The sequence below is a fragment of the Mixophyes fleayi genome, chromosome 1 (assembly GCF_038048845.1).
Source record: "Mixophyes fleayi isolate aMixFle1 chromosome 1, aMixFle1.hap1, whole genome shotgun sequence".
In the NCBI taxonomy this organism is placed as follows: domain Eukaryota; kingdom Metazoa; phylum Chordata; class Amphibia; order Anura; family Limnodynastidae; genus Mixophyes; species Mixophyes fleayi.
The window spans coordinates 376,328,384-376,341,963 of record NC_134402.1 but is presented as its reverse complement, the minus strand read 5'-3'; the positions used below and the strand labels follow the sequence as shown (position 1 = coordinate 376,341,963).

Here is a 13,580-nt window from a genome sequence, read left to right as displayed (position 1 = left end):
GAAAGATGTTAACACGATTACATATAATTAGCCACTATAGCCACTACTAGCTTCAATATACTATAGTGTAATCAACAATTCTGGGCAAAACCAGGTACAGCCTGAAAAGCTTACTAGTCCTATAACTAAATATGTATGGTGGGGGCTTTATTTTGGGGTACCTCATAGAACTTACTATTGCTTTTTAAATGTGGTTTTATCTATTTTATATGATTATAGTTGTACTGTATTGTTTGTATACTTATATATTATATACTATTATTTTCACTCTTTTTGGACAACACACAAGCCATTAACACAGATACTACAAACACGACATGATGCTCTGGTGAATCCAGACATTAGGTGATTGTGGGTTATCTAGGAAAACCATGCATGTTAATCATAAAAATGCTTGTCATCCACAGGCCCAGGCTATAGGACAGAAGCTGCCTACAACAGTGTACAACTACAACCACATACAACCCATTCTTTATGCTCTTGGAGTGGGTATGTCCACCAAGGACCCGGATCATCTGAAGTTCCTGTTTGAAGGAAATGAAGAGTTTAGCTGTTTGCCATCATTTGGAGTCATTCTATCTCAGGCCGCCTTCATGGGTGGTGGACTTTCCTCGGTTCCGGGTCTTAGTATCGATTTTACACGAGTAAGTATTTTATGAAAATACCTTTCTTTCTATTATTTTTTAAGAATGTAGCCATTGAAGTATTAGGTTAACTATTGGTGGTTGTCAAATATAAATTGAACTTCCAACATGTCTGACACAAGAAAGTACACAGGGAGAGTGATTGTATTTTCCTTCATGAAAACTTGACAACAGGTTCAACGTTTACCTTTATTTGCCTCGTGCACTATGTTACTAAGCCAAAAGAACCCCCAGAAAACCTGGTACTTCTGTGACTTTCACTTAAGAATTGCATAATTGTCTCACATCCAGACTAGCTATTCAGCCAGGCATATCTTTATGATGTCCACCACTCAAGCTGCATCAAGATAAATGTTAAGATACGACAATGGCATTTCCTATCCAAGCTGGAAGGTTTGAATGTCATAGCATCAAATCCTTCTGGGACAGTCCTTGATTTCATTAAAATAATTTCAAGATGTTCACCGTAATCTAATCTCTAATACCCAGCTCATCTCCCTTTTTTGAATATGTGCTTTTATGAGGAAAAAAAGAAATGTTGAATATAATCCACTGTATCTCGAATCGGTGCAGAAGCAAATCGCTTTTTTTTTTTATTATTTTCTTAACTTTTTATTTTCAAACTGTATTGTAAAAAAAATATAAAAAGGGAAAAAGAACAATCCAGTGACGTTGTGCAAGATCAGAAACACAGAACAGTAAACATATTAAAGTAATAATTTTTACATCCTGTATATCATGGGGTTACAAAGTGGCAGGTGTGTGATTGAGATGGAAAATAGTCAAGCTGAAGTTGGGTTTTGGATTTTTGTGATGGGGGAACTTGGGTCGGGGGAGAGGGAAATAGGGAAGGGAGAAATGCAAGTCGATTTTTTTTTTTTTTATGTGTTTTTTAATGTACATATAATTTTTATGCATTATGTTTTTACTGGGATGTAATCATATCGGCGCCAGTAAATTCTTTTGACAGTAGGACGTTGACGCCAAAATTTCGACAGATTCATTCTTACGAGATGTCTAAAATGTTGATATTGCGTCACAATGTCGAAATTCAAAGGGCAATGCCAGTGGCAGTCTGCTAACCAGCCGAACAACCACATACCATTGGCAAATTTTAATAGGTATTTTTTTATTTATTTTTTGAGACAACCACAGACCATTGGAATAATTTTAATAGGTACTTTTTTTGAGAACAACCATGGACCATTGGGATCATTTTAATAGGTATTTTTTGGGGGGGCAACCATAGACTATTGGAATGATTACAGATAAAGAACCAGGAATTTGGTGAGTATTACTGGGATTTCTTTGCAATAATATTATTTGGTAAAGGAGGTGTGTGGTTTATTCAAAGTTTGTCTTGCTGCTGTACAGGTCCCAGCATGCCCTGGCCGCCTTGGGCACCATCATGCCCAAACTGTTAATGGCAACCTGTGCTTTCTAGCACCTGTAGTACACAATCATTATGGTGTCTTTATTATAAAAATATTTTTACCCCACACCCACTACACAGGGGTGTGGGAAGAGCCCTGGGTGCCTGTAGGGGCCGGGATGTCTGCATTTTTATTTGCGGACCCAATCTCCCTAGGGTGCTATATTGTCACCATCTGGAATTTGTCTAGTGATGGTTCTGGTATGTACCAGTCTAGGCTGGTAGCAATAGGGTTAATGTGTTTGGGGGGAAAAAGAAGTAGCTTTGGGTTTAATGTCCGTGTGCTTTTGTTTAATAATAACTATTTTGAGCCCTTTGAATGTCGACATTGCTACTGTCGACAGTCACAATGTCAACATTTTAAGCACGTCATCAGATTCACCGTCGCCATATTGCACCTATCATAATTTTTTTACCAATGCAATCTATTGTACTGGTAGTGTGTGTTGGCGAATGAGAAACAGAATATGTTGTGTTGTAAAATTTTACATGCAGCTTTAAAATTCTGGAACACAATGTTGGAGGGTTTAACGCGGTCATCTATAATAAAAATAATACATTGGCATACATTTGTATTGCATTACACAACCTTCTATTTTATAATATCTACATACAGTACTTTTCTGTTACTATATATATTTTTTTTACTATACAGTTATCTATACCATGGCAAAACACATTATTACATACATAGTAGCACATATATACATATATTAATTAGTAATTATTGTGTTTATTAATTTTAATATATTTTTACATGCTTTTTGTAAAAGAAAAAAATCATCTTTTCCATGTTATACATTACTGAGAAAAATATTTTTTCTTTTTCTTTTTTTACATTATTACATGTTTTCAGTAGTTTTCTTATTTTTTTAATTTTTTGCACAGCAATGAGAGGTGCGAGATAAAAATGGCGATTTGACAGTTTGCCAGCTGCATTAAAAAAAGAATTGAATAGCTTTTAACGCTTCTCTCTCCTTCGCTCCCTTTAATGGATCATCTACTTGTCTGCGATGGGACTGTTTTCGCTATCAAAACATGCATTAAAAATAGATTTGAATAAAGGGTAAAGTTAACGCACTCTAGAATGCGTGAAAACTGCGTTAAAATCACAGTATTAAAAAAATTACCACTGAGAATTAAATTCCCCCCCATGAGTCATAAAAAAACCATTTAGTTCAACAATCAAGAATTTTTGGAGACGAAAATATTCGTGTGTTCTTGTGTTCAATAAGCATTATGAGGCAGAGGAGTTAACATGTCCCTTTTTTAAAAAAAAATTGATCATTAAAGTTCATTTCAAAGGCTATGAAAGAAAAGTAATGGGATTTTGATTGCCTATATGAGTTTTTAATGTTTTTAATTAAAAAATTTTCTTTAAAAACGAAAGGTAATTAGTTATAAATTTGCACACCAGGGGGTAAATGTATGAAGCTCCGTGTTCTTCAACACCTGCGAGTTCGGCGTCTTCAGCGCTTAAATTTAAAGCGGCGCTGCCTTGTAAAGGGAAACTTCCCTTTACAAGGCAGCGCCACTTTAAATTTAAGCGCTGAAGACGTCGATCTTGCGGCTGTTGAAGAACCCGGAGCTTCATACATTTACCCCCAGGTGTTTCCCTTTTGGGATTTTAAACACCACCATTAAATGCCTCATAAAAATGACCCCTATAAGGCCCACTTGCCCCCTTTAAATTAGAATACCCTAGCATTAAAACAGACTTCTTGAAATTCTGTATACTGCGTCCAAAAAGGTGCGTGTTGGCAGGGTCCTCTGGAACACATTCTGTATGTATTTGCACAACTGGCCAGAATGTAAGTCGTCTGCTTTATGCCTATCGTATAGAAGACACCTACTAGAACCTAATTGCCTATTTAGTCTGTTGAAAAGATAACAGAAACTGCATGTTACAACACTGCTCTCAGTGTCCATCAAGGGAAAAATTAAAAAGCATACTTTTGAGAAATTTGAAGACATGACCCTAAAGATGAAGTTTCTTACAGTCAGTGAGAATCTACTGACAGAACAGAGATGGTGAGATGCACTGCAATATTTAGGGGCATATTCAGTTCCGATCCCGATCCGCGGGATCGCGCTGGAACGGCCGCGAACCTAATCCGCGGTACCGCAATAACGTGGATTTTCGTTCGCAGCCCACAGGGCTGCGTATGAAAATCCGCGCTATTGCGGTACCGTATTACCGGCAGTACTGCGCATTTTTCGCGGTAACGCGCGTTACCGCGGATCGGAATTGAATATGCCCCTTAATGTCTAGAAACTGTGATCTATAAAATAAGAAAACTTGTCCCTCATTCATTTATTGCTAAGGAACAATCAAAGTTTCTAACAGAAATGAAGGCCAACCTTGAGCTTAACACAGCTATTGTTCTCCTGGACTTTAGTGTAAATTATTTTTACGTGATTAAGGATGGAGTTCAAGGGTATCATTGGACGAACAATGGTTGTACACTGCACCCAGCTGTAAGCTACGCTCATGTTCCCCACTCTGACCTGTTCATCACAAGTTTGTGTCTTGTCTGATGATTTGGAGCAAAATGTAGCATTTGTGTACGAAACACAGACATTAATTATTCATTACATCAAGATAAACATTCCTGCTGATAAAAACATGTGTTGCTTCAGTGATTGGTGTGCTGGGCAGTAGAAGAATTGCAAAAACTTTCCCAACTTATGCTGCCATGATCAAGACTTCGCTTTGAAAGCATCATGAGCATTTTTTTGCAACCAATCATGGCAAATCTCTTTTGTGGTGGCATTGGTGGAACAATTAAGCCTCTGGTTGCCAGAGAGCGCCTACAGAGAATAACAGGTGATGTGATCGACTCAGCAGAAAAAGTCTTACATTTCTGCAAGTCAAGAGTTGCAAATATAAAGTTCAGGCTAATATCAAAAGAAACATGCAAGCAGCTACAAGTCCGGTTTTCCAAGGCAAAAACTACCTGGTACAAGAGGATTTCATCACTTCACCCCTGTATCTAACAATTCAATAGAATCAAAGTGACTCAGTTCAGATAAAAACTTCAGTTTAAGGGTATTTTATTTGTATTAAGTATCAGAAATGAACACAATAAATTGTGTCTCACATAATGATGTAATATCTTGCTCTTTAAATAACTACTGTATGTTTACTGTCATGCCCAGGTGCTTCATGGAGAACAGTACCTTGAAGTGTACAAACCTATTCCAACATCCGGTAAGAGTCTATTTGTCTAGTAGCTGTGCTGTTTTATAACTAGACTTTCTCATCCACTACAACTTGCCAATCTTCTGTCTTGAGATTTCCTACACTTCTTTCTATTTGATTTCATTCATTTTCATCGTCTCTTATTTATCATCCCCCAGATTGTATTCTCTCTCCCACCTTTAACTAACAAGTCTTGGTTTTAAATATAGCAAATTGTGTATGTGTACATGTATATATGTGTGTGTGTGTGTATATAGTCCACAAACTTAACTCTGTAATGCCTGCAACATAAAAAGTTCTGCACCAACTTTTAATTTTTCTCCTTCTGGAGATCCTGGAAGGGAGGGGAATTATATTGGGGGAGGGCCCTGTGAATTCTGTCAATTGTCTGTGCCCCACACGGCAAAATGACACAAACTCGCAATTCTGTTATGGCGGCGGAGCCAGAATGGCGCAGTTCGCCATAAATTGCATCATCCCGCCCAAGTGGGACTTGGAATGACTTGATATTGATAATATATTGTTATGTTATGGTTATGTTTTGTCACCACACAAATTTTTAGTTTTTAATAGGAATTTTCTTAACCTCTAACATTTTTTTATTTCCGTAATGGTGTGAGGCTACCTACAGTAGCTGTTGACCTACCTGTTTGTCTGCTGCAAGAGAAGGTTTGCAAAGCAGGTCACCTTGGAAGGCCAGAGTGTAACGCACACTGTCCGCTCCAGCTATCCCTCTCCATCCTTCTGTCGTCTAGTAAGTTCATTCTTAACACTAGAGGGAGACTTTACTATACAACACTACAACCACCCCAAAGCACTACCATATACCTGCGGTGGAGCCAGAAAAGCACTGGATAGAGTCCGTCAATAATATAAAAGTTAAGATAAAATATATGAAATTAAGTGGGTTTATCCCTTTAAAACAAGGACACTGTGGAAGATAGTCTGTATTTGCAGACGAGGAACCATCGAGGGCAGTATGGTGGTTTGGGTGTGATATTTTATATATGCAGTATTTTTCAGAAAAACAGTTTGCAGGCAGAAGGGTTGTGCTAAGAAGAATGTGTGCACTGATGTCCTGTACACAGCTTGATTCTTTGGTCTTGAAACAGTCAAGCAAAGAAATGCTTTAATTGTTTCAAACTGATTCTCTGTGGGCCCTGTGCTGAGCTTACTGTGGGTAAATGGATTTTCTCCACAAGTATCATGAGGACTTTAAATGAGACACAGGCTGAATTCATATTTTTTTAAGAAGCCTTTACAAGGAAAATGCATGTAACTCTCCTGTGAAGAGCCCTACTTTGGAAGATGGTGATATTTTATTGCAGTTCTGCAGCAGTTTTCATGTGGCTCCCAAGTGATGTGTAAGTGTTAAATATTCAACTTGAGAACACCTCTGAGACTCGTTTATGTGATCAGCACACTGTCAAGGTTGCACTTTAAAATGTTATATTCATGACCTTGAAATCTTGAAATGGTTGAAAGGGTAACAATTGTTATGAACTTCTCTGTCTTTTACACATAGCAGTCCTAAGGATGAGAGGGATACTTCCAAATGTCATTCCATCCCTCCCTCTCCCGCCCAGACATTTGTTAGAATTTATTTTTTGGTAATTTTATACTGGTGAAATACCTGGTCCATTAATTATTTTCTGAAATGTTTTATGTTTTTACCGGAAAGTTCTGTTGTTTATCTTATTTTTAGTGTAAATAGAGACCTATACAATGCAAAATGCAAGGTTATTAATGTGGCCTAGAGAACACGATCATAAAATACAATACACAAAACAAAAATACACATTTAAATACAGGACATTGTGCTGCCATCAATGATAACAGAATAAAATGTATACTTTCTGTTTTGAATGACTGTGGTGCCCCATTGTGTTTCTACATAACACTTGCACAGCAGTCAGGTCTCACTTTATTTTCATGCTCCACTCTGGCTCAGGCTACCTAGTCAATAGTCAACCACATCTGTTTTAGTGATACTGCAAATTGTGTTTTGTTTGCATCACAGTAAAAAGTGACTGGCTATTGAAGTAATCAGATAGAATCGACAGTAAAAACAGTGGCATCCCCAACAATAAAACACTACATATTGAGCGGATACATTTGGAAATGATGGGTGCCAGGATGGGACAGAGTGCTAATCAGCACAGGGCTACTTTCCCTAGGGGTGGAGTTCATCACCGGTTTGTTTTTGTTTCTTCGCAGACCCAACTTCCGTATGGATTTCCACCCCGTACTGACCAGGCTAGGGCTAGTCCATATTATGATAGGGGGACGACACTCTGAGTGCTCCAATATAGTGTGACCAGCCACTTCTCATAATTAGGCTGCATCTCCAGGGGACTGCTACCCTTATGTGTGCACTTAGAGTGTATGTAACTGTTACCTGTAGCTGAATGTTGCCTGCAGCTAAAAATCTTCTTGTTTTTACATGCAAGCGCCATGTGAAGCAGCATTTGGACATCCCCCACTTTCTCCTTTCTTCCTTACTGATGCAGTGTTTTTGTGTTTTCGTGTTTTCAACAGATTTCAAATGCACAGTGTGAATATAAACCATTTTGTCCCAGTAATACCTGATGACCGTATTTTAGCACTTTGAGTAAATGCACCTTATGCATTAAGTTGTTGCATTAGAAATGTACATATATATCTACAGATTTTCGGTTTTCTAGTCATGGAGGGGCAGCAGTTATCTCTATGTAATTTATTTATCTTGTCACTATTTTGAGACTGACTGCTCTGCAAAGGCTCTTGTAGTTTGGCCTGCAAGTCAAACAATTTCAAACCAATAAAACTGAAAGGAAAAAAAACAACTTTTACATTTTATTTTCTGAAATTTTTATTACAGGGTATGACCCTATATTTAAAAGCATATAACACACAAGGGCATAACCAACAGTTCGTTTATTCCATCCCACAAGAGGCAAAGCCTATCCTCCCAGCATGTACAAATATCTCTGGTCTAACATTACTGGCAGCTACAGCTCATGTTTTTGTACAAGTACAGCACCTACTTTCCATATAAAATTAACCAAGCACTGAGTAAATTGCACTTTCTCTTTTATCTGATTGATTTCTCTATTATTGGATTGGATGATCCTGGACATTGGGATATTGAGAGCAGCCGGGAGCAAGGGCACTTTAAATTTCAACATCTAAACTGTATCTCTTCCACTACCCCGTCCATATCCTGCGCCTGTCGGAGAAATCACTAGTATTATAAAGTGCCCTTAGAGCGGAGGGTCATTTTAGCAGCTGCTATAGCAGCTTTTAGTTTTTGTTTTTTTTGTTTCTTAAATAGCACATTTTATTATTATTATTATTATTATTATTATTATTATTCTTATGATGCTTTATAAGGCGCCACAAGGTATCCGCAGCACCTCACATACTACAAACAATAGACCTCACAGTACTACTTAGACTTCAAAGGCTCCAAGCAAGACCAGAATTAGTATGCCTAGAGCAGAAGTAATAAGTATTAAGACAGGAGGGAAGAGGGCCATGCTCGTGAGACATTACATACTAAAGGGAGGGCAAGCAGACAACAGGCACGAGAGGAGTCAATGGAGGGAATCGGGCGCAAGAGAAGTGTGTACAGGGACAGGGGAGGGAGGTGAAAAGAACAAGCATGGAGAAGGTTAGGAGGATGGCTGGTAGGCTTTGAGGGACAGATGAGTTTTTAGTGCCGTTTGAAGGTGCACGGGTTAAGGGGCAGTTGGATAGAGCAATGGAGGTTGTTCCAGGAGGAATTTGAAAAGGATTCTATAGGGGAAGTGAAGCCAGTGTAAGGCAAGACAGAGAGGGGAGGCAGAGGAAGAGCTGGAGGGAAGAAAGATAGGTCTTGCAGCCGCATTTAGTATAAAATGAAGGGGGCAAATTGTCGATGAGGAGAAGGTTACAATAATCAAGACTGGAAATAATGAGTGCGTAGATGATGGATTTGGTGGCATGCTGAGAAAGGAATGGCCAGATGCGAGTGATGATACAGAGTTAGAAGCAACAGGATTGGGCAAGAGATTAAATCTGGGGGCAAAAGAGATGGAGGAGTAGAGAGTGACACCCAGGCAGCCCAGTTGGGGAACAGAGGACATGGTGTTAACAGTGATAGAGAGATTAAGGTGGAATTAAGATTTAGGAGGAGGGAAAACAATGAGTTCAGTTTTAGTGATGTTGATTTTAAGAAAACGAGAGGACATCCAAGAGGAGATGGCAAAAGGCAGTCAGATACATGAGAGAGGAGGGGGGAAAGTCAGGAGAAGAGATGTAGAGTTGTATATCATTGGTGTAAAGATGATACTGGAGACTGAATGAAGTGATGAGATTACCCAAACAGATAATGTACAGTGTAAAGAGTAGAGAGCAAGAACAGAGCTCTGGCGGACTTTCCGGAGGAGTGAAAACAGAAAGAGTGGCTGGCGAGGTATGAGGTGATCCATGCAAGGATGGAGCCAGAGAGGGCAAAAGAAAGAACAGTCTAACAGGAGGGGGTGGTCCACAGTGTCGAAAGCTGCGAAGAGGTCCAGGAGGATAAGCAGGGAGAAGTGGTCCCTAGAGTTAGCCAAGAGGAGGTCATATATAACTTTTGCCATGGCGATTTCAGTGGAGTGGAGGGGGCGTAAGCCAGATTGGAGAGGGTCGAGGATGGAGTTGTTTCGAAAGGTGTGTGGTGAGGTGGTTGCAGAAAACCCGTTCCTGTAGTTTAGAAGCATAGGGAAGAAGTTAAATGGGACGGTAGTTAGCGAGTGAGGTGGGATCTTACTTAAGAATGGGGGAGATAAGGGCATGTTTAAAGGAGAAGGGGACCGTGCCAGTGGAGAGTGACCGTTTGAAGAGGTGTGCAATGTAAGAGCAGGCAGTGGGTGAGAGGGGGCGAAGGAGCAGATATTGATTAACAGCATAACAGAAATTGATTAATCGGTTCGATGGGGACCCGGCCGCAGCAGTGAAAATGACAGCGCTTTGCACGTATGGCTGTGTAATATTAGGGCAGAAGTGGAGGTGCCTCTGATGCCGCCTCCCTGCTCGCAATGATGGTTAACTCTGGGGAAAACAGTCACTGCCGTCACAGGTAGTGACTGGGGTTCCTGTGCAGTAACTGCAGGAGACTGTTGCAGCACTACCGCTCATTGTAGAACTGCCTAAAGTAGGTAAACGCTCTCCCAGGAAATATTTTAAGTAAAAGCCATGGTGAGATCTAGTGCTAGGAACTTTTTTTTTTTTTTTAAAGCTATTATTAATTATTTAAAATGGCAATTCGTAGCCTTGGGCCATGCCAGTTAGGGATTACTATGACAGATAGCCCATGCTTGGCACTGATTTGAATTGAAGGGGCTCTCATTCAAGACTGCAGCCATCTTGTTGCTGGGCCTTGGGGAGAGGTTTTTTTTCCTTCATAAAGTGAATCCATAGATCCTCCTCCTTGGCATGCTCTTTCACTGTGATGAAGCACACCAGAAGCAGCACTGTACTCCCCATCTATACCAGCTGTTGAGTAGTTTGGGGTAGTTTACAAGTAAAATTTTACAGTTTACTGGGCTTGGGCTGTTAGTGGGTTCATTTTTTTTTTGTTTGATGGTGTTCTGCAATTGTTTTCTATATTCTCTCCCTTTATGCCATTTCTGACAAGGGGAATTCTTCCATAGCAAAGGCTGTGAAAGTGACTTTTGTAAAGATTTTTGCATGTTGTAAATGATATAAGGATCTTGTGCCATGTGCAGTAAAAGGCTCAGGTCCCGATGTGGTGGAACCAGCCTGGGCTAAATCCTTAGCCAGTTTGATTACTGAGGTTGCACAGCTGACCCATTCTCCTCAGAGGAGTATTTTCCAGACTCCCTAGGGTTTAGGGGTTGATTTTTGTGGACATGTGTCAACTTTTGGGTATGCCTAGCCAGGGGCCCAAGGGGTTTCATGGAGGCATCCCTAGAGGAGCCGTTATGGGCAAGAAGTCTTGTAAATTCTGTGCAGGGATTAGTTAAGGTCTCCTCCTCTTCAGAAAAGATGTTGGCTTGTGCAACTCCTCCTGCCTCTCGCAAACGTAATGATATTGTTCCCCATCGTGAAATTGAGTCAGATTCTGACAAGTTCTCTCAAGAGGAGGGCGAAGTAGTTGGTGATTTGTATCTAGAGGATACTTTGAAGAAGATCCTTATAAACAACAGTGGGTAGATGGTTCTGGATATTTCGGAAACTTCTCTATTTAAAAGGAAGGCAAAGAATTGCCTTCCTCTCCCCAGCTAGAAGATTTGCTGGGTGAGGCTTGGCCCATATCAGACTATAATTTCCAGGTGTCCCGTCAGCTGCAAAATTGTTATCCTCTACCTGTGGAGGATACAGTTAAGTGGGAAGTACCTCCTAGGGTGGATGGCTCTGTAGCAAGATTGTCCAAGGCCACCACAATTCCCATTCCTTATTTAAGTTCTGCTCCGCTCATTGAAATGAAATGCAATGCCTGCTGATCATCCATGTCATTGTACCTTTAAAAATATACCTAATAAATGGAATTGAAATATACATGTTTTCATTTGTTTTTCTTGGGTTCAGCTTTAATGTCAAAATATAAAAAATAATTATTACATATTTAATAACACGAGCCTGGTTAGATATATTGACAAATAGAGGTAGTTATCTTGTAAGCACATGTACCTCAACACAGCAACATGACAGATACCTACATTTTACTGTTAAACATCTATTTATTTAGCTGTACGTGTTGAACAGCCTTTACTGCTTCCATTTCTGTAAAATGTTCAGTTGACTCAATCGTTGCTAATAACCAGCCTTATCTGTTGTATAAATACAGCTTGGTGACAGTCTGCAATCTGTTTCTGAAATAATATTTTCTGTCCTTATGTGCAAGATTGAAGTTCTTGCCAGTGGAGTTCATGGTTCACCAGTCTCTTATGAATTTGTTTTATGTAGGTTTAATTATAAGGTCAAGAATAGAATCTTTTAATTACGCTTTAGAAAATTGCATTGATTAATCAGCTGTTCAATTTGAATTTGTTCAAAACCACCCCAATCGAGATATGATACTTGCCTTTTATGAGATATGATTCTTGCCTTTCATGAATCCATAACTGCCATTTCTCAGAAATGATTGCATGGGATTGATTTTCTCCATTGTACTTTGATTATGAGTTTTTAGAGCTTGTCTAGGTTCTATTTTCCAAACCATCGACAATTTTGTATGTTTTAGGCATATGTATAAATGTGGATTGGGCCGTCTACCATATTAACAAGGACACCAGTGCAAAATTATAATTCACACAAAAATCAGTACCGTCTCAGGATGGGCTGTCTGCTGTAAAGCACCCAGAAATTTCACCACTTTAATGGCTGCAGAGAGAGGTCCTAATAAGAGGACCAATGAAAAGCTATTTTTCACCCTACCTAGAGTGCTATAGGATGGGCACTAAACACTTTTTCGGAAAACTCAAATGTAAAAAAAAATTAATAGATTTTACTTTAAATGGGTTAAACTGAATTAATGTGCGACATGCCACTGCTCTAAAATTAAGCAAGTACATTTAGAGTTCACTTTTTACTATTGTAAAGTTAATATGCATTTCTGTGAATTATCATTTCTGCGCTTCGATAAATTTAGTCCTAAATTATTTTCCATTTCATACCATTTAGCAAAAACCCCCCAAAACAACTAGTTATTCATATTGCTTTCAGTGGCTGCCCATAGAATGGACACATTCTTGATGGGTGCTAGCAACTTCCAGTTACATCAATTGTGTAAAATTATTTTTCACTTCCTGTGCATTTATAGTAAAATCTTTTATTCAAAGTGTATCATGTAGGTAGAGCATGTCTAAAAAGTATTTCAATGCCATTTGGGTTGCATAGCTTTGAAAATTCCTTGTTGGTGCTACCAGGTTTTTTTTTTATTCAATTTTTTTCTTCACACATTTTCTTGCATTAGGACTTATATATTTATGTATTAATTAACAGGAGAGATGCGCTCGGAGGGCACAGTGGCAGACGTACTTGACAAAGGCTCTGGCGCAGTTATTTTGCTAGATGGTAAGTACAATATTGCTGGAGGTGCAGAAGAAAGAGTTAATGATGCCTTCAATGCACTAGGAAAGCAAATTGTGTTCCTCACTTATTGGAAACTTGTTAGCTTTATTAGAGTACACATCCCTATGCCATTTGCTTTCACTTTGCCTCCTTAATACAAAACTCTTTCAAAAGCATTTCACACCAAAGCAATTTTCAGCTAGAATAACTGGAGGAGTAGAAACTTTTCACATTTCTGATCGAAGTGAAGGTCATTTCAGGC

General features: G+C 39.1%; 1 protein-coding gene across 1 annotated transcript in view; it reads left to right on the top strand.

Moving 5' to 3' along the window:
- Window positions 1-13,580, top strand: part of HSD17B4 (hydroxysteroid 17-beta dehydrogenase 4) — a 188,266-nt gene that overhangs the window by 93,564 nt on the left and 81,122 nt on the right. Inside the window, exons 13-15 of the mRNA XM_075179291.1 lie at window positions 408-644; window positions 5,236-5,287; window positions 13,250-13,321. Coding sequence (XP_075035392.1) covers window positions 408-644; window positions 5,236-5,287; window positions 13,250-13,321 — 361 coding nt within the window. The remainder of the gene's footprint in view (window positions 1-407; window positions 645-5,235; window positions 5,288-13,249; window positions 13,322-13,580) is intronic.